The sequence below is a fragment of the Salvelinus fontinalis genome, chromosome 31, assembly GCF_029448725.1.
Source record: "Salvelinus fontinalis isolate EN_2023a chromosome 31, ASM2944872v1, whole genome shotgun sequence".
NCBI classification, from domain to species: Eukaryota; Metazoa; Chordata; class Actinopteri; order Salmoniformes; family Salmonidae; genus Salvelinus; species Salvelinus fontinalis.
In genome coordinates, this window is record NC_074695.1 from 30,383,646 (window position 1) to 30,408,784 (window position 25,139).

Here is a 25,139-nt window from a genome sequence, read left to right on the forward strand (position 1 = left end):
TCTTGCCATGTGGAAATGCCAACTGCGTTCGGGATGAACTGGAAGCGTGCCCAGCAATTCACAGCGTTTCAGAAATAAATGTCCCAAAATCGCACTAAACGGATATAAATTGCTATAAAACGCTTTAAATGAACTACCTCATGATGTTTTTAACTCCTATAACGAGTAGAAACATGACCAGAGTAATATTACTCCCTCCACTAATGCTTGGAACAAGTGCGGGTCGATGTCCTCCAGGCGCATGACGCAGGAAGAAAAGAGTTCCTAGCTACAGGGTTTTTTAATTTGTAGTGCCTGTGAACGCGCAATCGACCCCATTCAAATCGTCATCACGTAAAGGCATCCAGGGGAAGACGTAAGCAGTGTCCGTATACTCATAGCAATAACTGTGGCCTTTTAACTGACTCCAGATCAGGGGCCAACATTTCTGAAATCTGACTCCATGTCAGGGAAATTGCTGTAGAATGGGTTCTGTTCCACTTAGAGACAAAATTTCAACTCCTATAGAAACTATAGACTGTTTTCTATCCAATAATAATAATAATATGCATATTGTACGATCAAGAATTTTGTGGGAAGCCGTTTCAAAAATTACACGATTAGTATAAATAGTGACAACAGCGCCCCCAGCCTCAACAGGTTAACACTTTTTTGGTTACTACATGATTCCATATGTGTTATTTCATAGTTTTGATGTCTTCACTATTATTACACAATGTAGAAAATAGTTTTTAAAAAACGGTTTAAAAAACTGGAACTTTTGACTGGCACTGCATGTAAATGAGATATTTCTGTATTTCACTTTCAATAAATTAGCAAATATTTCTAAAATCATGTTTTCACTGTCATTATGAGATATTGTGTGTAGATTGGTGAGATTCTTTTTTAATGCTTTGCTGGTGGTGAAATTAGCGAAAGGGGGTGGGGGGATTGGGCTGTTAGGTTACTTTTGCAAGGGTTGAAGACTCCCAATTGCTAGCATATATAGAGAGCAATAGTAATGATGTCTCTTTGTAGGGACTAACTCCGCCATAGTTCTTTGAACAAAGCCTATGGGAAAATGTATGGAGTTTTTGTAGGGTTTTGGATAAACGCTGAAAATACGTTTTGTGGTGAAGACAGGTTTAGGAGATCTTATACGTTTTGTTCTATGAGATCATCTTCATCAGCGAATGTCACTTTTTGTGAATTTTGAAGCATTTATGTAATTAAGAAAAGCATTTGTGGACTAAAAACGTTATGTTTCTCAACATAGAGTTTGTCTGAAGTTACACATCACAGTATCACAACAGCGTGACCGTTTTGGAATATTGTGTGCTTATTGTTTAGAAAGTATTTAGTATTTAAGTATAAGTTGCCCACACTTTCGATGAGGCCACGCAAAAAGACTTAACTGGTGATTAGTAAAGTAGTTTATAAAGACCTATATTACATATCTTATGTAATGGTCTTATGAATATTAGTGTACCAATGGGCGCTGAGAGTTGGGAAGCAAGTTCAAAGAGTGAGGAATTTAACCAATAAACGAAACATAATAGAAAACAAGAAACACAAACAACGCACAGACCAAACTGAAACAGAAACAATGACGCCTGGGGAAGGAACCAAAGCGAGTGACATATATAGGGCAGGTAATCAAGGAGGTGATGGAGTCCAGGTGAGTGTCATAACACGCTGATGACTGCAACGATGGTGACAGGGCTGCGCCATAACGAGCAGCCTGGTGACCTAGAGGCCGGAGAGGGAGCACACGTGACAGTACCCCCTCCCTGAAGCACGGCTTCAGCCGCAGGACGCAGACCAAGATGACGATCCCGGGGATCAGGAGCGGACCGGTAACCTAGGTGTGGGAACCTGTCGACCTAGAGCGCCAGAGATCTTATAAGAAATCCCGCTATGCCCTCCGACGAACCATCAAACAGGCAAAGTGCCAACACAGGACTAACATTAAATCGTACTACACCGGCTCCGACGCTCGTCAGATGTGGCAGGGCTGCAAACTTTTACAGACTACAAAGAGAAGCACAGCCGCGAGCTGCTCAGTGACACGAGCCTACCAGACGAGCTAAATAACTTCTATGCTCGCTTCGAGTCAAGTAACACTGAAACATGCATGAGAGCATCAGCTGTTCCGGACGACTGTGTGATCACGCTCTCCGCAGCCGATGTGAGTAAGACCTTCAAACAGGTCAACATTCACAAGGCCGCAGGGCCAGACGGATTACCATGACGTGTACTCCGAGCATGCGCTGACCAACTGGCAAGTGTCTTCACTGACATTTTCAACCTCTCCCTGTCTGAGTCTGTAATACCAACATGTTTCAAGCAGACTACCATAGTCCCTGTGCCCAAGAAAAACTAAGATAGCCTGCCTAAATGACTACCGACCCATAGCACTCACGTCTGTAGCCATAAAATGCTTTGAAAGGCTGGTCATGGCTCACATCAACACCATTATCCCAGAAACCCTAGACCCACTCCATTTAGCATACCACACCAAAAGATCCACAGACGATGCAATCTCTATTGCACTCCCCACTGCCCTGTCACACCTGGAAAAAAGGAACACCTATGTGAGACTGCTATTCATTGACTACAGCTCAGTGTTCAACACCATAGTGCCCTCAAAGCTCATCACTAAGCTAAGGACCCTGGGACTAAACACCTCCCTCTGGAACTGAATCCTGGATTTCATGATGGGCCGCCCCCAGGTGGTAAGGGTAGGGGTTCGTGCTCAGCCCCTTCCTGTACTCCCTGTTCACTCATGACTGCACGGCCAGGCACTGCTCCAACACCATCATTAAGTTTGCTGATGACACACCTGTGGTAGGCCTGATCACCGACAACGATGAGACAGCCTATAGGGAGGAGGTCAGAGACCTGACCGTGTGGTGGAAGGACAACAACCCCCCCTCAACGTGATCAAGACAAAGGAGATGATTGTGGACTGCAGGAAAAGGAGGACCGAGCACGCCCCCATTCTCATTGACGGGGCTATAGTGGAGCAGGATTCAAGTTCCTTGGCGTAACATGGTCCAAGCACACCAAGACAGTTGTGGAGAGGGCCCGACAAAACCTATTCCCCCTCAGGAGACTGAAAAGATTTGATATGGGTCCTCAGATCCTCAAAAGGTTTTACAGCTGCACCATCGAGAGCATCCTGACAGGTTCGTTCACTGCCTGGTATGGCAACTGCTTGGCCTCCGACCGCAAGGCACTACAGAGGGTAGTGCATACGGCCCAGTACATCACCGGGACCAAGCTTCCTGCCATCCAGGACCTCTATACCAGGTGGTGTCAGAGGAAGGCCCTAAAAATTGTCAAAGACTCCAGCCACCCTAGTCATAGACTGTTCTCTCTGCTACCGCACGGCAAGCAGTACCGGAGCGCCAAGTCTAGGTCCAAGAGGCTCCTAAATAGCTTCTACCCCAAGCCTGAACAGCGAATCAAATGGCTAATCACTTTGTCAACCACAACGTGTTATAGACTGACTGTACAAAACATTATGAACATAGACTGATATAGACTGACCAGGTGAAAGCTGCGATCCCTTATTCATGTCACCTGTTAAAACCACTTCAATCAGTGTAGATGAAGGGGAGGAGACAGGTTAACTGTCAGGCATATAGAATGTGATGTGTATAGTCCTACAATGTTATTGTGAGAGAATAATGTAAGAAAATCCAATGTTGAGCATTTATTTATTCCGCCAAATAGTTGTCCGCTCTAAGCCGCAAGATATCAGTGTAGTAAAATGATAAACGCGTATAGGTCTGCCCATCATGAACTTGACAGATGAGAGAGAAAAGCTTTGATAGAAATTAAAAAAGTTATTTTGGGACATGTATAGGCCTATTTCTTAAGATGAATTACAAGTAAAAATCATATACCATGTAAACAGAGCCCAACCGTTGCACAAAAGTCCACCAATCAACAGTGTTATAGTTCTCCTCATACTGTACTTTGAAACATTTCGTTATGAATCATTATACATTGTGGATTTTCACCTGCAGTTTAACAGAAATGCATTCAGTCATTGAACTACACACTCAGTTGAAGACACACTATGGACGTTTAGTTGTTAATTGTTTACATCAAATTTTGGTTTAATTTCTGAACAATATTACCGTCCATTTGGGGGACCACTTTTGGATCAAGAGCACCCCCAGAGGCACAAGTTCCACATATCCTCTTTAATTATTCTCATTACATGTGACGACCTATGCAAGTGTTCGGGATCCGAACTCGGAATGTAAATTGATGGGCATAGGGACCCTGCAGGTGCATTGTTCCTTGTGCATTCATCTTTTCTATGGTCTCTCCCCAATGATGTATATAAACCCTGGATTGCTGATGCTTTGTAATGGCCAATGAGAGGCTTTGAAGCCACAGGCCGCCACATTGGCACACCCCAGAAAGAGCAGTCCTCCATAGGAATGAATGGAGTTCTACAATATTTCAATAAAATGTTTCAAGGACACAATTTCATGTATTTAAGTAATTCTTTGTTGTGGTGGGGGCATTAACATTAACACTCTCAAAATATAAAATGTTCATGTTCAGTTCAATTAATATCATTTTCATGTATGCATTAATAAAGGTGTCTGTAATAGAACATATTTGTCAAAAAACAAAGGTAGCCATTAATAGATGCATTTCTATAGCTATTTTTTTTACAATGAAGGAGGAGTTCCAAAATGGCTGTGCGGTGGCTTCAAAGCAGCGCCCCCTCTTAGTCATCTAACGTTAATACATATTATGGTCTCCTCCTCTGCTATGAAATTGATTTGGCCTGCAATTGCTCTAACAGTCTTGAAGTCAGCATGGACATGAATTTGTCAGCGCGTTGTGCTTTGGTTCTTTCTCTGTTGGCATTTGTACATTTGAAAATAGTCTCTGCTGCAGAAACGGGAGGCATATCTACAGGTGAGTTGTTCTAATTAGCCTACTTTGCATTATTTGTCATTATTTTTCATGAAACAAACTGTGATAATTTGCTGAGTTTTTTGTAGAAGCCTGCTACACTTGACTTAGCCTGCCACACTTGTTACAGCCTACCTAAGTGGTTATAAACAATAGCCTATAATTGTGCATTGCCCCTTTGCAACCTATTTTGTTGCTACTTTACTAAGAAATACAAGCCAGCCATTATGACTTTGAATCAATCCAGCCTACCCTTGGCCATTTTACGCATATACTGTAAAAACAATTCTAGTTGTTTCAACAAATTATTATGAAGTAAGTGGTTCCAAAGCCTTTTTCAGTTTATTCTACTTCTAGATAAAAGTGTTACCTGAACTTAACATTTTTAGTTGGCCCAAACTTAGCTCCAACTTGAGAAAACGTATGCAACAACTCAGTCAACATATAATGATGTGATTGTCAACTTGTCTCATATGTTCATTCAACTATAAATGATTACTTGGGCATCTTAAAAGCACTGTTTGTGTGTCTGTGTGTAACCAGTTGCACAGCCCATTTTAGTTAACATACAATGTTTTCAACCTACATATTTTAACCAATAGATTGTGAGTATTCAGAAGGCTGCCATGCATTTTCATGGGTGTTATGGGGGAAACATTGATGATCCGGGACAAATGTCTCCAAAACTATTAATTAGACACAAAATTACTTGGAGTATGGCCTACAAACTTTCCAGAGATTCAAATGCATATTTGTCAAATCCATCTCGACACAAACATGATAGATTTTCATAAATTGGTTCAGTCCAATTGTGTCTATGTTCATGTCTCTTTGTGGCAAGTTGGGTTCCCTGACATCTGCTCAATTTGTGTTGTCCCAAAGCAAAGCCTGGAGTGTGCCCTCGTAGACGATGGGGCATAGGGATATGTGCAGAGTTATGTTCCAGTGACAGTGACTGCCCCAATGATGAAAAATGCTGTCACAACGGATGTGGGCATGTCTGCATTGCACCTTACACAGGTAGGATATGGTCCCAGAGTGACAGATACACACATCTATTGCATTCATTATTGCTGCTTTACTCTGGAAACATGAATGCTGGAGCTCTCTTTAGAGCTAAGACACTCAATTAAGAAGTCACGTAATAGAAAGACTTCAAAGGGAAGAGTCAGTGTAGGCTGACAAGTTGCTACCATAAACCTATTTGTAATGGGGAAATGTAAGATCGCTAAAGATCATATTTAGTTTAGAGTGACCAACAAAACATTTAGCGTATACAGTCTATGTATTACACAATATTTCCAGTATTCTAGTTGTGACACTCAAGGTGTGGGTTGATGGTCACTAGACTTGATGCTGAATGTTATGGATGTTCTCATATCTGTTGAAAGTGATTGACGCCAGACTGGAGGTACAAGTACCAGGACCGAGGACACACTGATTATTCACTGTTGTATTGTGTTGATGACATTCTGTGACCACTGTGTGATTCTGTAGCAGCTAACGTTTATCGTAACCATCTCAACACAAATATGACAGATTTTCAGAAAATGGTTCAGTGTATTTGTGTCCATGTTCATGTGTCTTTGTGGTAAGTTCGGTTCCCTGACATGTCTGCTCAAATTGTGTTGTCCCAAAGCAAAGCCTGGAGTGTGCCCTCGTAGACGATGGGGAGTAGGGACGTGTGCAGAGTTATGTTCCGATGACAGTGACTGCCCCAATGATGAAAAATGCTGCCACAATGGATGTGGGCATGTCTGCATTGCACCTTACACAGGTAGGATATGGTCCCTGAGTGACAGACATCCATTGCATTCATTATTGCTGCATTACTCTGGAATTAAGAAAGCTGGAGCTTGTAATGTACATTTCATACACATAGATCAATATATTTCACATACACTCTCTCTAGAGCTGAGACACTCAATTAAGAAAATTTCTGAGAGCAATGTAGGCCTTCAGAGTTATATATATATACATATATATGCACCATAAACATTTTCAATTGGGGACATATAAGACCGGTAATGTTCATATTTAATTTAGAGTGATCAACACAATGTTTAGCATAGAGTTTCTGTAATACACATGATTTCCATTGTTCTACTTGTGACATTCAAGGTGTGGGTTGATGGTCACTAGACTTGATTTTGAATATTATGGATTGTTCTCATATCTGTTGATAGTGATTAACGCCAGACTGGAGGTCCCAGTAGAAGGACCGAGGACACACTGATTATTCACTGTTGTATTGTGTTGATGACATTGTGGAACACTGTGTGATTCTATAGCAGCTGACAATGTCACCACCTTTCTGTTTTGACTTCCTGCAAATTCCTATTTATCGTAAACATCTCCACACAAATATGACAGATTTTCAGAAAATGGTTCAGTCCAATTTTGTTCATATTCATGTCTCTTTATGGTAAGTTGGGTTCCCTGACATGTCTGGTTAAATTGTGTTGTCCCAAAGCAAAGCCTGGAGTGTGCCCTCGTAGACGATGGGGCTCAGGGATATGTGCAGAGTTATGTTCCAATGACAGTGACTGCCCCAATGATGAAAAATGCTGCCACAATGGATGTTGCATTACACCTACACAGGTAGGATATGGTCCCAGAGTGACAGATACACCCATCCATTGCATTCATTATTGCTGCATTACTCTGGAATCAAGAACGCTGGAGCTTGTAATGTACATTTCATACACATAGATATATATTTTTCACATACACTCTCTTTAGAGCTGAGACACTAAATTAAGAAGATTTCCAAGATGTTGTGCAACATCTATACACTCCGAGTATACCAAACGTTAGGAACACTTTCCTATTTTGAGTTGCACCCCCTTTTGCCCTCAGAAAAGCTTCAATTCATCAAGGCATGAACTCTACAAGGTGTTGAAAGCAGTCCATAGGGATGCTGGCCCATGTTGACTCCAATGCTTCTCACAGTTGTGTTATGTTGGCTGGATGTCCTTTGGTTGGTGGACCGTTGGCGGAGGGTAGCCTAGGGGTTAGAGCTTTGGACTAATAACCGAAAGGTTGCAAGAGCAAATCCCCGAGCTGACAAGGTAAAAATCAGTTGTTAAGAACAAGGCAGTTAACCCACGGTTCCTAGGCCGTCATTGAAAATAAGAATTTGTTCTTAACTGACTTGTCTAGTTAAATAAAAGTAAAATAAATAAAAAATGTAAAAAATCTTGATACACACAGGAAATTGTTGAGCATGAAAAACCCAGCAGCGTTGCAGTTCTTGACACAGTCAAACTGGTGTGCCTGGCACCTACTACCATACCCTGTTCAAAGGCACTTACATCTGTTGTCTTGCCCATTCACCCTCCTGAAGGGCACACATACATAATCCATGTGTCTATTGCTTAAAAATCCTTCATCCTTCTTTAACCTGTCTCCTCCCCTTCATCTACACTGATTGAAGTGGATTTAACAAGTTACGTCAATATTGGATCATAGCTTTCACCTGGATTCACCTGGTCAGTCTCTGTCATGGAATGAGCAGGTGTTCATAATGTTTTGTTCAGTCAGTGTATAACACGTTGTTGTTGATAAAGTGATACAAATGCATATTTCAGGGAAATATGGGAATATCAGGCAGAGACTTCAGAGGAGTAACAACATACGTTTCTTATGATACAGCAATTCACAGAACATTAATTAAGATGACAATTGTTAAGGGCCACCAACAGAATTCCAACTCATTATAATAGTTAGACCTCAATGGAAAGAATCAGTGTACGGATGATTTCCATTGTTCTAGTTGTGACACTCAAGGTGTGAGTTGATGGTCACTAGACTTGATGCTGAATGTTATGGATTTTTCTCACATCTGTTGATAGAGATTGACGCCGGACTTGAGGTACAAGGACCGAGGACACACTGATCTTTCACTGTTATATTGTATTGATGACATTCTGTGAACACTGTGTGATTCTGTAGCAGCTGACAGCCTGTTTGTTTTGACTTCCTACAAGCCTCTAGAGCTGGTGTTTACAGAACATTTGGTGCTGTCTGATTAGAATGTAAAGGGCATGTCTCCAAGATGCCAGTTACACATTTTCTCTGCCTCTGTGCTGGAAGTGTCTCCCTGTTGCAAATTGTAATAAACTGTGTCCTCCACCTCTTTGGAGGTCAAATATCTTTTTTGGGGGGGGGGGTTTACAGCTTTTCTGCTACATATACATGCACATACATTGTACATATACATTTTATATGGATAGATTTATTATGGATAGATTTGATTGACTTTACCTGCGACTGCTTTTCTCAATTGTTAACCTGGAAATTCCTATTACACGTATGTTTCTAGTGTATAACTGACCGCTTTTTCTCTGTTACCATAGTGAAGCCCGGTCGCTGTGTCCTGCCCAAGGGGACCTACATGTGTGCCGAGTACTGTTACAAAGATGGCCAGTGCCCGAGGAACAGAAGTGTTTCCGGATATGTTGATTCTACGCCTGCACTGAGCCATTGAAGCTTTATTGGAAATTCTTAATAATTATAAGAAATAAGTAGAAAATACAAATTATTACAAGTACAGTTATGTCTTTGAAAACTGATGATTTTATGCAATAATAAAAATGAAAAATGATCATAGCTTTTATGGAATCTGGACCAACTTCATGGACGGTATGTCAATTGACAAACTCATGTGGACTGCTGAATTTGAATAAAACAAGATTTTGAACACCTGTGCTTGGGTTTTTAGGGGTTTATTTGAGACTCATGTGGTGCGCATGTGAATATCCTTAATTTTCCGGCTTCAGACCAATGCGTTTTCTCACTTTAGACAATGTTTTTTGTTTTTAATTTCCATGGTTTTTACACCGGAAGGTGATCATGCAACCTTATTATACAACATTATAATTAAGCAATAAAGCACGAGGAGGTGTGGTATATGGCCAATATACCATGCTAAGAACTGTTCTTAGCACGATGCAAAACGGAGTGCCTGGATATACAGCCCTTAGCCGTGGTATATTGGCCATACACCACAAACCTCCGAGGAGCCTTATTGCTATTATAAATAGGTTACCAATGTAATTAAAGGTGTAAAAATAAATGATTTGTCATACCAGTGGTATACGTTCTGATATATCATGGCTGTCAATGTAACAATTGTCGTCGGGAGAAGGAGAGGAGGACCAAAGTGCAGCGTGGTACGTATCCATAATACTTTTAATAAAGATGAATACGTGAACAAACAACAAAACGACCAACGAACAGTTCTGAAAGGTGCAACAAACACTAAACAGAAAATAACCACCCACAAACACAGGTGGGAACAGGCTACCTAAGTATGGTTCTCAATCATAGACAACGATAGACAGCTGCCTCTGATTGGGAACCATACCAGGCCAAACACATATAAATACAAAAACAAGGCCAACATAGAACACCAGACATATATTGCCCACCCAAACTCACACGTGACAGTCAGCCTATCAGCATCCCAGTTTAAATAGAGTTTAGCACATGCTCTCCTTGTGAATCTTCACAATGATGAGTGTTTTTAAATTGTATTTATTGATAAGATCCCTGCTCATAATCCTACTGATTATTGCTCAATGAAAATTGGCGAGAGCAAGGAAACAAAGACTGAAGCAAATATTTACTATGCGATTACACAATGTAGCTGGCTAGATAGATGACTACACGAGCCCGAAGTATGGCCGAGCTGTTCTCAGTGGAAGGGTTCTGAAATATTCTCTCTCGCTGAGACGAGGTGTGACCGTGAGTACAGTCATCCATCTCGGTGGAAACAACTTGGGACACACAAAGGGGACAGCTCTGGTGCGTCAGATGCGAGATGACTTGGAGGTAGTCCAAATGCTCCCTGGGACAATGGTGAGCTACTCTGACATCAAACTGTGGAAGATTTGGATGTTCCTCCGTGGCAGGCGCATGCCCACAATCCACCACTTTGCATAAAATCACTGTGTCCCTGGGCTGTACCATAGGGCAGGGTTTCCCAAACTCGGTCCTGGGGCCCCTCCTGGGTGCACGTTTTGGTTTTTGCTCTAGCACTACACAGCTGATGAAAATAATCAAAGCTTGATGATGAGTTGGTTATCTGAATCAGCTGTGTAGTGCTTGGGCAAAATCCCCAAATGTGCACCAAGTGGTACCCATGGTAACAACCATTCCTGAACCTGACTCCAAAAACAAGCCACCGATGGACAGTACCAAAATAGATACTCTATTGATTCTGTTCAATGCCCCATATACTGAGCATTCTTTTTGTAGCGGGAATTTGATATAATAGCTTCAATTGAAAAGAAAGGGTTGATGCTTCAATTGTGACATTGTATATTATTTCATAAATCTGATGCCATGGTATTGGGATATCGAAAATCTGTTACCAACTATCTTGAATTTAATGCGGTATAGTTGTCAACCCTCTTGACCATAAGGGAAACTGATACATGTTACGATTTATATTGGTCATTTTAAGCCATTTACGATTAATTCATTCCTTTCTCTTTTAAGTAATTGCCTCTTCCATTTTTGTGGCAGAGCTGCGATGAACTGGTTATAATTTTGTATTGAGCATACATTTCCTTACACCGTGATTAATTGCTTGTGTGACATAATTTTACCTTTGTTGTTTACAATGTCATTCATTAACATGATACCTTCCTTATACATTCTCTACAAGAAAATGTTGTTTTCCTCTGTAAGTACTTTTGAGATTAGACATATTATTTGCTGTAATATAGCCTATGTTCTGTCTCTTCTGGAGGATAACATTTAAATAGTAACCAACTATGTTTGGCTTCATTTGAAAATTATACTGGAAAACTTCTTAGGGAGAGCCCTCTTTTTTTCAATTTTTGCATAAAATGACATACCAAATCGAACTAACCTGTAGCTCAGGCCCTGAAGCAAGGATATGCATATTCTTGGTACCATTCGAAAGGAAACACTTTGAAGTTTGTGGAAATGTGAATTGAATGTAGGAGAATATAACACAATAGATCTGGTAGAAGAAAATACAAAGAAAAAAACAACCTGTTTTTTTCTACCACCATCTTTGTAATGCAATAGAAAGGTCCCAATTCTAGCCATCACTCTGGTTGTAATTCCGATGGTGTCCACAAGATGACAGCAGTTTATGTGCAAAGTTTCAGACGGATAACTTGAAGAATGAGCGACCTACATGACATTTAGTGTGAAGTCACCCAGGTACATTTTGGCAAAACGTGAAGGAGATATTGGCATTCATGTTCCATTTTTCTGCAAGAATATCGTCAAATATGTATACTTGGACTTTGATTTATCTTTTCCAGTATTAGTAGCCGTATTATAAGTTCAACATTTGCCAAAGAACCAGTTTTCATATCTTCATAACTCTGAATATTCTAATACTTTTTATCCAAAATGAAAAGGCATGCTGTCGCAAAACGTTAGCGCCTACATTTTGGGACCGAGACAGGGATACTCCCGTAAAGCCCAGCTCATTGGCTATCTAGCTAGCTTTGTTTGACCCCGATTGGTGCTTATTTGACAAAGCTACAGTCGATCAAATGAAGATAGGCGTGCCATGAAGGTGTGCCGTGAAGGCGTGCCGTGAAGGCGTCCTATAGGATATACAACATATACAACACAACAAATGATTTAGTGAAGTCTGGTTACATTCTATGATCTCTGAGGAATACATACGAACGTGAATTGACCGGTTGAAACAACGTTTATGGTTAGATTTTTACAGATTCCTTTCATTGCAAACAGTACAAAATCGATTGTGCATGCTATATGGAGCTTTTTAGGATATGAAAAAGGATTTATCTAACAAAACGACACTTCATGTTATCTCTGGGACCCTTTGGATGATAAATCAGAGCAAGATTTCAGAATGTAAGTACACATTTCACCTTCGGAGGTGAATTTATCAAACCTATTGCGGTGAAAAAGTGTGTTGTACTTCCCACATATGCTGAGCACTTGTTAGCTGCTTTTCCTTCACTCTGCGGTCCAACTTATCCCAAACCATCTCAATTGGGTTGAGGTTCGGGTGATTGTAGAGGCCAGGTCATCTGATGCAGCACTCAATCACTCCCCTTCTTGGTCAAGTAGCCCTTACACAGCCTGGAGGTGTGTTGGGTCATTGTCCTGTGGAAAAACAAATTACAGTCCCACTAAGCGCAAACCAGATGGGATGGTGTATCGCTGCCGAATGCTGTGGTAGCCATGCTCGTTAAGTGTGCCTTGAATTCTAAATAAATTACTGACAGTGTCACCAGCAAAGCACCCCCACACATCACACCTCCATGCTTCATACATTCAGAGACCTACTCTGTGTCTCACAAAGACAGCCGTTGGAACCAAAAATCTCAAATTAGGACTCATCAGACCAAAGGACAGATTTCCACCGGTATAATGTCCATTGCACGTGTTTCTTGGCCCAAGCAAGTGTCTTCTTATTATTGGTGTCCTTTAGTAGTGGTTTATTTGCAGCATTACGACCATGAATGCCTGATTCACGCAGTCTCCTCTGAACAGTTGATGATGAGATGTGTCTGTTACTTGAACTCTGTGAAGCATTTATTTGGCTGCAAATTCTGAGGCCGGTATCTCTAATGAACTTATCCTCTGCAGCAGAGGTAACTCTGGGTCTTCTTTTCCTGAGGCGATCCTCATGAGAGCCAGACTCATCATAGCACTTGATGGTTTTTGCGACTACACTTGAAGAAACTTTCAAAGTTCTTGAAATGTTCCACATTGACTGAGTTTCATGTCTTAAAGTAATGACGGATTGTCATTTCTCTTTGCTTATTTGAGCTGTTCTTGCCATAATATGGACTTGGTCTTTTACCAAATAGGGCTATTGTCACAAAATAACTGCTTGACTCAAACGCATTAAGAAGGAATGGAACTCCACAAATTAACGTCTAACAAGGCACACCTGTTAATTGAAATGCATTCCAGGTGACTACCTTGTGAAGCTGATTGAGAGACTGCCAAGAGTTTGCAAAGCTGTCATCAAGACAAATGGTGGCTACTTTGAAGAATCTAAAATATATTTTGATTTGTTCAACACTTTTTGGTTTACTACATGATTCCATATGTGGTATTTCATAGTTCATCAGCTAAAGTCACTTTTTGTGAATTTTGAAGCATTTATGTAATTAAGAAAAACATGTGTGGACTAAAAACATTATGTTACTCAACATAGAGTTTGTCTGAATTTACACATCACAGTATCACAACAGCGTGACCTTTTTGGAATATTGTGTGCTTATTGTTTAGAAAGTATTTAGTATTTATTATGTATAAATAGGCCACACTTTAGATGAGGCCATGCAAAAAGACTTAACTGGTGATTAGTAAAGTAGTTTATAAAGATGTCATCTTATGTAATGGTCTTATCAATATTATGAAATACTTTACAAGTTGTTTTTAAATGTGTGCATGTGTGAATAACTAGGTAACTAACATTGACAAATGTGGGAGTAATGATTTAATAAATTATTCATAAAATATTAACCAAGCCATTATAAATGCTTTATTACGTGGAGTTATTATAAAGTGCTACCGAATACAGTATTTAATTCTACATGATTACATTCTGTTTCAGACTAATGTGGGAATCTAGTGAAATAGATCATTTCCGTTTTGGGCCGATCTCCATGTCATGCTGGCAAGGTGATGAGCTATGGACTGGAAAAATGGGCCGTGCTATGAATTGGTTCCTGGCTGATCTCAGAAGTGTTGGTGGCCCTTGACAAATTGTCAGCTTAATGTTCTGTGAATATCACTGTACAATAAGTAGTGTATGTTGCTAGTGCTACCCCTCTGAGTTCTCAGTCCGATATTCCCAAATTCCTCTCCTCGGACATATGCATTTTATCATTATATGAACCACAAAATGTTATATATTTTCTTATTAGGCAATAGGCTATCTCCTCTTTATCTAACCTAAGTTGTCTCAGTCAGCCACATATAATGTGATGAGTATAGTCATACAGCGTAATTTGGAGGGAAATTGAAATATAGAAATTACTTTGTTTATGGAGGTGTACATTATAAAAGTGATAATGTAAGAAAATCCAATGTTGAGCATCTATCTAGTCCGCCAAATAGTTGTCTAATCTAAGCCACCAGATGTCAGTGTAGTCAAAGAAAGAACGCTTATTCATCTGCCCAACATAACCATGACAGCTGAGTAAATGTGTAGGCCTAAAGGCCATCCTAAAGGTGAATTATCCGTTTTTAACAACAACAACAAAAATATTCTACAATATACAGGCAACGGAATCCAACCATTTCCCAAACTCAAACAATCAACAGAGTGCTATCTCTTTACATGGCGCGCCGGAGAGGAGGGCTGAGTTCTTATTGGCTCTTAACCAAACATGCTATTTTGTTTGTTTTTTCACGTTGTTCGTAACTTGTTCTATACATAATGTTGCTGCTACCGTCTCTTATGACCGAAAAGAGCTTCTGGACATCAGAACTGCGATTGCTCACCTCAAACTGGACAAAGAGTTCTTCTTCAATGAGTCAGACAGGAGGGATATGCTACCATAGACACCCGACCAGGCCCAGATCCCTGTGATTCGTTGGAAAAGGAAACTGAGATTTAGTGGAAAAGATCAGGGTGCCTTGCGAGGATCAGGTGACGAGTGGCTAATCTGCCCTTGCCTTCCGTCCTGCTAGATAATGTTCAATCGCTGGAAAAGAAATGGGACGAGCTGAAAGCACGTATATCCTACCAACGGGACATTAAAAACTGTAATATCTTATGTTTCACCGAGTCGTGGCTGAACGATGACATTAAGAACATACAGCTGGCGGGTTATACACTCCATCGGCAGCACAAAACATCAGCCTCTGGTGAGACACGGGGCGGGTGCATATGCATATATATGTGAACAACAGCTGGTGCACAATATCTAAGGAAGTCTCGAAGCTTTGCTCGCCTGAGGAAGAGTATCTCATGAAAAGCTGTAGACCACACTATCTTCCTAGAGAGTTTTCATCTGTATTTTTCGTAGCTGTCTACATACCCCCAGACTCATGCTGGCAATAAAACCACGCTCAAAGAGCTGTATATCGCCATAAGCAAACAGGAAATCGCTCATCGAGGCGACGCTCCAAGTGGCAGGGGACTTTAATGCAGGGAAACTTAAAACAGTTTTACCTCATTTCTATCAGAAGGTTAAATGTGCAACCAGAGGGGAAACAATTCTAGAGCACCTTTACTCCACACACAGAGATGCGAATAAGACTCTCCCTCGTCCTCTATTTGGCAAATCTGACTATAATTCTATCCTCCTGATTCCTGCTTACAAGCACCAGTGACTCGGTTTATAAAAAAGTGGTAAGATGAAGAATATGCTAAACTACAAGACTGCATTGCTAGCACAGACTGGAATATGTTCCACGATTCTTCCGATGACATTGAGGGGTACACTGCATCGGTCACTGGTGATATCAATAACTGTATCGAGTACATCGTCCCCACAGTGACTGTATGTACATACCCCAACCAGAAGCCATGGATTACAGGCAACATTCACACTGAGTTAAAGGGTAGAGGTACCGCTTTCAAGGAGCGGGACTCTAACCCGGAAGCTTATAAGAAATCCCGCTACGCCCTCCGACGAACCATCAAAAAGGCAAAGTGTCAATACAGGATTAAGATCGAGTCGTACTACACCGGCTCCAACGCTCGTCGGATGTGGCAGGGCTTGCACTTACCTCGATGCACTTATTGATAAAACCAGTGACTGATGTGGGTGGCAGGGTAGCCTAGTGGTTAGAGCGTTGAACTAGTAACCGAAAGTTTGCAAAATCAAATCCACGAGCTGACAAGCTAAAAATCTGTTGTTCTGCCCCTGAACAAAACAGTTAACCCACGGTTCCTAGTCTGTCATTAAAAATAAGAATTTGTTCTTAACTGACTTGCCTAGTTAAAAAAGTCAAAATAAATGTGTCAGGGCTTCCAAACTTTTACAGACTACAAAGGGAATCACAGCCAAGAGTTGCCCAGTGACAAGAGCCTACCAGATGAGCTAAATAACTTATACGCTTGCTTCGAGGCAAGTAACACTGAAATATGCATTAGAGCATCAGCTGTTCCGGACAACTGTGTGATCACGCTCTCCACCGCCGATGTGAGTAAGACCTTCAAACAGGTCAACATTCACAAGGCCACAGGGCCAGACGGATTACCAGTACGTGTACTCCGAGCATGCCCTGACCAAGTGTATTCATTGACATTTTCAACCTCTCCCTGTCTGAGTCTGTAATACCAACATGTTTCAAGCAGACCACCATAGTCCCTGTGCCCAAGAACACTAAGGTAACCTGCCTAAATGACTACCGACCCATAGCAATCATGTCTGTAGACATGAAATGCTTTGAAAGACTGGTCATGGCTCACATCAACACCATTATCCCAGAAACCCTAGACCCACTCCAATTAGCATACCGCACCAACAGATCCACAGATGATGCATCGCTATTGCACTCCACACTGCCCTGTCACACTGGACAAAAGGAACACCTATGTGAGAATGCTATTCATTGACTACAGCTCAGTGTTCAACACCATAGTCCCCTCAAAGCTCATCACTAAGCTAAGGACCCTGGGACTAAACACCTCCCTCTGCAACTGGATCCTGGACTTCCCGACAGGCCATCCCCCAGGTGGTAAGGGTAGGTAACAACACATCCGCCACGCTGATCCTCAACACAGGGCCCCCTCAGGGGTGGGTGATCAGCCCCCTCCTGTACTCCCTGTTCACACATGACTGCACGGCCAGGCACAACTCCAACACCATCATTAAGTTTGCTGATGACACAACAGTGGTAGGCCTGATCACCGACAATGATGAGACAGTCTATAGGGAGGAGGTCAGATACCTGACCGTGTGGTGCAAGGACAACAACCTCTCCCTCAACATGAACAAGACAAAGGAGATGATTGTGGACTACAGTAAAAGGAGGACTGAGCACGCCTCCATTCTCATTGACAGGGCTGTAGTGGAGCAGGTTGAGAGCTTCAAGTTCCTTGGCGTCCACATCACCAACAAACTAACATGGTCCAAGCACACCAAGACAGTCGTGAAGAGGGCACAACTAAACCTATTCCATGTCAGGAGAATGAAAAGATTTGGCATGGGTCCTCAGATCCTCAAAAGGTTTTACAGCTGTACCATCGAGAGCCTCCTGACGGGTTGCATCACTGCCTGGTATGGCAACTGCTCGGCCTTCGACCGCAAGCCACTACAGGAACAGCACAAAATTACACGTCATGCAATGCACGGCTCACCATCCAACTGCACTCACTTACGCTGGTTTGGTGCTTGTTCACTGGGCATGTAGTTACCAAAATAATACAATATACAATATATTGTATAATATATATACAATATACAATATAATATATTTAACAATGTACCTGATGGGAGCAGCACAAAATTGCACGTCATGGAATGCACGGCTCACCATCCAACTCTGCACTCACGCACTGTACAAAATATATGAACCCCCCCACCAGACACATTAAGTTGCTAGCTAGTATTAGCGGGAATTCTTTACAAAAAAATGCACAACAAATATTAACCAAAAAATGCTGCATCTATTGTGTGATGTTCAAATAACATTTACAAACAAATTGATATAAATTGTACATTTAAATCATCACTTGGGAGTATAAAAATCACTTTTGACGTACAGTGCTTTGCAACCAACAACTTACCGCTGGTTTGGTGCTTGTTCACTGGTACGATTCTAACTGAAACATCCTCCCTCGTAAGCAAGCTATGCAAACCAGCCAATAAGATGCCATGTTGAGTAGGTGAAGGCAAGACAAAACTAAAACCAAAAACCCATTGGCCTAACAATAAAGTGGCTAGGGGAATCACCAATATAACCCTGTTACACCTGTGAATCCCTTTTTGTGCAAAGCAATGATGACGGCACGTGTTTCCTTGCAGGTAACCATGGTTGACAGAGGAAGAACAATGATTCCATGCACCACCCTCATTTTAAAGCTTCCAGTCTGTTATTCAAACTCAATCAGCATGACAGAGTGATCTCCAGCCTTGTCCTCGTCAACACTCACACCTGTGTGAACGAGAGAATCACTGACATGATTTCAGCTGGTCCTTTTGTGGCAGGGCTGAAATGCAGTGGAAATATTTTGGGGGGATTCAGTTCATTTTCATGGCAAAAAGGGACTTTGCAATTAATTGCAATTCATCTGATCACTCTTCATAACATTCTGGAGTATATGCAAATTGTCATCATACAAACTGAGACAGCAGACTTTGTGAAAATTAATATTTGTGTAATTCTCAACTTTTGGCCACGACTGTACACCTGTTGTATTCGGCGCATGAGACAAATACAATTTGATTTGAAACATTTCGTTTATGAATCATTATGCGTTATGGGATGTCACCAGCAGTCCAACAGAAATCCTTTCAGTCATTGAATTACCATCTCATTTGACGTTCAGTTAGTGTATTTTTTAATACAGTTTCATTGTATATGGCAAATTTCAGCTTGAATGTTAATAACAATTTGGTGGTGCTTATATTTGTCCTATTTCGCACATGTTCAAGTGTGTTTTAATATGCATGTGTGAATGGAAATGTGTTTTTTGCATATCACAACTCTCCCTGATACACCTTCAGAGAGTGGTGTCACAGCCAGGGTCTGCTATTATCAACAACAAGCCGGAAGCAATTAAGGTTAAGGGCCTTGCTCAAGGCACGTCGACAGATTTTTCACCTTGTAGGCTTGTAGATTCGATCTCACAACCTTTCTGTTACTGGCCAAACACTCTAGCCCTTAGGCTACCTGACACCCATGTACATGTTGGCTGTATGATTCATGTAATATTCATCAATTTCTTATCCAAAACCATACAAATCCTTAGTTTTAGGCTAACAATATTTGCTTTTGCTGATGGGTTTAGGGAGGTGTTCCCCTTTTTGTCCAATTATGAATATCTGTTCTAATTTCTTTGCAACGTTCCTGTCCATTTGGGGCACCCTTTTTGGATCAATAGCAACCCACGTAAAAAGTTCCATATTGCCTCTTTAATAATTGTTATTAGATGTGACCTAAGCAAGTGTTCGATCCGAACTCGGAATGTAAAATGAGGGACATAGGGACCCTGCAGGCCTATTGTTCCCCATGCGTTGGGCTCTCATTTGGGGTGCGCTCAGTTCGACTAACCGTTTGCTACGTTGCTTGACGGTTTGTACTGAACGACACGTTTCCCAAAACGTTCTTCAACGTTCTTGAACAGACTTTGACGTATGTTTGCTCCGTTTGGTGGGTGTGGCGGGTGTCACTCACTGAGGTATAATAAGGTGTGGTGGCATGAAGCAATGCGTGACGTATTCAAAGGGCAGCGTCCATGCTGGCGTTCATATATATCACTTATGCTGACAGCGTTCCCCAACCCTGGCCTGAAACAACAACCCAACCCCTCCGCGTTTTTTAACTGGTCGTTCAGAACAGCCCCGTTTCCGTTTAATTGAACGATGCACAACGTTTTTTCATACTGAACGCGCCCAGGTCTCTCTTCTATGAAATCTATTTGGACTATTTGCTCCAAGTACAGTCTAGAAGTCAGCATGGAAATGAATTCGTCAGCGCTTTGTGCTTTGGTTATTGTTCTGTTGGCATTTGATTTGAAAATAATCTCTGCTGCAGAAACTGGAGGCAATTCTACAGGTGAGTTGTTAAAATTACTTTGCATTATTTGTCACTATTTGTCATGAAACAAAGTAAGGCAATTTGATTAGTTATTTTAAGTAGCCATTTGACATGTAGGCCTACCTATGTGATGTGAGACAAGTGACTAGCCTATATAGGCCTAATTGTGTATAGGCTATTTTGCATCTTATTGTGTTGTTTTACTTACTAAAAACACTAGCCAGCCATTATGATTTAAATTTGCTGGTTGAAACAATCCAGCCTTACACTTGGCCATTTTACGCATAGCCTACACTGAATGTGCAGGTACCGAAAATGAACGAAAAAGCTTCTGTTTTTGTAATCCATTGTCGTAATGTTGCTAGAGTAGTAATTGTAATTACAGTTTAATTAACGTGATTTGAGGTCGCCCAAGTTCACTCCAACGATTCCTCCTGCTCTCTCACAGTGCCAATCCTCCCAAAGGCAGGTCAGTGCCCGCGGCTTCTGAACGTGGTGCCGTCACACAAGGGATGTGTCCGCGATGAGGACTGTCCTAAAGATGACAAATGCTGCGTATTTGACTGCGGCGCAGTGTGTGTCCCACCTGCCTTCAGTAAGAACCTGACTGGCTTATTAACCTCCTCAGGCCCAGCAATACCTAGCAAAACTCAGTTTTTTCACTACTTTCATTGATCTGTACAGCCTTTAATATGTACAGCCTTCATATTTAGCCTCTCAATTAAGTGTTTTACGATTTTCTTTTCAGTGTAATGAAAAAGAATTTGAGAAATTAGTTGCCTTCATGAGTATTATTGACTAATGTCAAAAACAAAAAATGAGGTCCACCAAACAATAACCTGATAAAACATTTTTTTTACAGAAATGTTTTGCTTAGTAAGAAATGAATGTCCAACTAGTCAGTACCAACTGTGTGGAGTTTGTGACAGCAACAATGTGAGCTTATTACAGTATTATAGACATATGTTCGGGGGTGTCCTATGATCTTTTATGTAGAACGACCTTTGCTTTCTATCGACTCGTGTGTCTTGTGAGCTTCGTAGAGCAAAACAGTGCGTGTTCGTGAGCGTCTCAGTTTTTTATAGTGGGGTTCATAGTAGTTTGTAGCTCAAACCGTTCGGAGTTTACGGACGTTTTTGTGAGAAGAACCGTTATCAGTATCCGCCCTTGTCTCTCAAACACAGCCCCCGTTAATCGCACAGACTAATGGTTTGTATGGGACCATGTCTGTTCCCACAGCCCTTTGTTCCTTCAGTTCCCACAGCCCTATGTTCTCTCAGCCCTACGTTCCTTCAGCCCTATGTTCCCTCAGACCAAAATTCCCTCAGTTCTTTCTATCTTCTAAACCAGGAGTCGGCAACCCAAATGAGAGGAATAACCTTTTTTCAAAATCTCTATATTAGTATTTTATATAGTATTTTTGGAGGAGCAAGGAATGTACCCGTGTTTCAGATGAGGAAAACTGGAAAGAGAGATATAGTCAAAAACTTTAATGTGAAAACAAATATTTTACATTGTGTATGTTTTTCACATCCTTGATGTACACAGGTCTTTTGGTGAGTTGATCCAATGTTGCATGAATGAATAAATTAGAACCATCAATAACAATTAAAGATGCATGTGTTTGTACCTTGCATAGAACTTCTCCGATAAGGCATTACATGTATTTTTACTTAAGTAGATGCAAAACAAATATGAATAATAATCTTAGAAAATACAATTTGTCTGCAATATTGACAAAAGGTCAAGGTCACAGTGATTGCACATATTCAATAGGTCCCATACACCCTTAACTATTATTACTTAAGTATTTGTGTAGATTCTGAAATAATCAGCATTTTTTTAACCTTATAACAAGAAGCATTTGTGCCAGTTTTGATTGAAATTGTTTCAGTGATTACTGAGGGAACATAAGGCTGAGAGAACATAGGCTTGAGGGAACATAGGCCTGAGGGAAACATTGATGATGGGGACCAAATATCTAGTCACACATTTTCAGAAAGTGGTTCATGTCTCTTTGTGGTGAGTTGGGTTCCCTGACATGTCTGGTTAAATTGTGTTGTCCCAAAGCAAAGCCTGGAGTGTGCCCTCGTAGACGATGGGGCTCAGGGATGTGTGCTGAGTTCTGTTCCAATGACAGTGACTGCCCCAATGATGAAAAATGCTGCCACAATGGATGTGGGCATGAGTGCATTGCACCTTACACAGGTAGGATATGGTCCCAGAGTGACAGATACACACATCCATTGCATTCATTATTGCTGCATTACTCTGGAAACAAGAAGCTGGAGCTTGTAATGTACATTTCATACACAAAGATCAATATATTTCACATACACTCACACTCTCTTTAGAGCTGAGACACTCTCTTTAGAGCTGAGACACTCAATTAAGAACATTTCCAAGATCCATGCAGGCACATAGAGTCTATATATACGAGCCTGAGCATTCCAGCTATAGAATAAGAAAGTGTAACACTAATGGGAATAGTCCGTGTAAGCTGTTGCTACCATAAACCTACAGTATGTTGCTACTTTATAATGAAACACCTTTTTTCTGTTGCCTTAGTGAAACCTGGTCGCTGTGCTCTGCCTAAGGGGACCCCCATGTGTGCTGAGTACTGTTACCATGACGGCCAGTGCCCCGAGGAACAGAAGTGTTGCCGGACAACCTGCGGCCACGCCTGCAGTGAGCCATGCTCATAGGACAGCAAGGTTTGGGTCTGGAGAGGAGAGACAACACTCCTCAAATCATTTCAATAAAAAAAGAGAAGATAATAAGATAAGAAGAGGAATGATTGTTGTTGTTTTTTTATAGGGGGGGAGGGGGTTGTACTTGTTTGTATTCCAATCAATAAAGCGGTCTGTGCAGCCTTTATATACATTCCAGTACATGTATTACCTTGTTGGTGGAAATCTAGTTTCCAGGGTGCCTTTTTTAAGCCGGCGCTGAGCTACAACGACAAATGATGGAACACCAAGAATGGAAATTGCTCAAGTATGTACACGTTCTGTCTGTCCACCAGATTCAGTGCTTATTCTTCTATTTGGTCAGTGATTTGTCTGGAGCGCTCAGGTTTCTAGTGTTACTACACCTCCCCCAACTCTGCACAAAGATTCTGTGTTCCCTGCCAATGTATACCCACTTCCCTGTCTAAATGGACTGAGTTCAGCAGAGCTATTAAACCGGACATGACCCTCATTAGCCCTGTTTATACCTGGTTCTAACATGCATCCTTTGTCCTGATCCTGCCCACCGCCGGAGGTAGTCAGGCACGCATTTGTAGACGGCTCTGGACAGTGAAACCATTTAAATCATCATTATCCTGCCCTCTGTCATTTACAGGTGGCACAATAGACTTGTGGCATCAATATGTACATTTAAATAAACATTATATTGAAAGAATATCAGTCAAATAATTTGCATGCAGGGATAGACCAGGAAATCTAGTCACAATGCATACACCTTGGACAGATAGGAGACACATTCTAATACCACGTGTAGACAGATGTCTGAAAATGTGGGCACAATCTGAATGTGGAGAAGATCAGGACACAGCGTGCCTGTTAGCGGCAGGTATAAACAAGGCTTTTTATTTGGAATGCTGAGGGCTTTTTTCCCCCCACTCTAGTGCCAAACACGTGCGAGAGGAAATTGCTGACTTGCAAAGAAAGAGACCTCTGTGTGTCTGTTCTGTTGGAACTTGGCAGGAGTGAGGCCAAGCTTGTTTATAGAGAAAAGAATCATCCGCTCCCTCCCCTTCACATACACACTTCCACAGCTGAGTGAGATGGGATACAGAAAGTGAACTGGGTGTATTAAAATTGACTAGGGAAAGTGTCTGCTCCATTTTATCTGATAAAGTAGACCATGATATCTGTTCATGATACATTTCGATTTGAAATGTTCTGTAATGGCGGCAGGTAGCCTAGTGGTTAGAGCGTTGGACTAGTAACCAAAAGGTTGCAAGATCGCATCCCCGAGCTGACAAGGTAAAAATCTGTTGTTCTGCCCCTGAACAAGGCAGTTAACCCACTGTTCTTAGGCTGTCATTGAAAATAACCATTTGTTCTTAACTGACTTGCCTAGTTAAATCAAGGTCAAATACATTTTAAAATTTACATCTGCCTGAATAGGTCCATACTGTATGGCTCATCATAGAATTACATCAGCTGTTATGACTGCTTATGTTATGTCGCGGAGACTCCTAAAATGGATTACGGTACAGTTGATCCAATCCATGCTCAGCGGCCAAGTGTTCATTTATTCTCAGGAATCCTCCAGGAGTTCTCTATCAGTCCAAAAGTACTGTTTTGGACTGGGATGAGAGAGTCCACATCATTCTTCAAGTGTGCGACCCTTTTTTCTATGTTCTGATCTATGTTCTCCACAAGCCTCCATGTATTTCTTCTTATGAAACCGTAGGACTTGAAAAAATTATAAATGTTTGGACTGTTGCCAATTTGATTAAAAAGACAAATAGCCCAGGTTACCCCATATCTTCAAACATTCTCATATTG

At 41.3% G+C, this 25,139-nt stretch overlaps 1 protein-coding gene across 1 annotated transcript; it reads left to right on the top strand.

The window, feature by feature from the left end:
- The first annotated feature begins 4,806 nt into the window (after nt 1-4,806).
- LOC129829303 (WAP four-disulfide core domain protein 8-like) lies at nt 4,807-23,502 on the top strand. The gene is made up of 8 exons (XM_055890983.1): nt 4,807-4,926; nt 5,806-5,943; nt 6,563-6,700; nt 7,397-7,524; nt 20,478-20,637; nt 21,068-21,214; nt 22,690-22,827; nt 23,188-23,502. Exons 1-8 carry the CDS (start codon nt 4,824-4,826, stop codon nt 23,322-23,324), a joined length of 1,089 nt encoding a protein of 362 aa, XP_055746958.1. The 5' UTR covers nt 4,807-4,823; the 3' UTR covers nt 23,325-23,502.
- Nucleotides 23,503-25,139: the final 1,637 nt, after the last annotated feature.

Coding starts and splice junctions, on each gene's coding strand:
- LOC129829303 (XM_055890983.1), top strand. CDS start 4,824: ATGGACATGAATTTGTCAGCGCGTTGTGCTTTGGTTCTTTCTCTGTTG. Junction 6,701..7,396: donor CTGCATTGCACCTTACACAG/GTAGGATATGGT, acceptor GTTGTCCCAAAG/CAAAGCCTGGAGTGTGCCCT. Junction 7,525..20,477: donor GTTGCATTACACCTACACAG/GTAGGATATGGT, acceptor TGAACGCGCCCA/GGTCTCTCTTCTATGAAATC.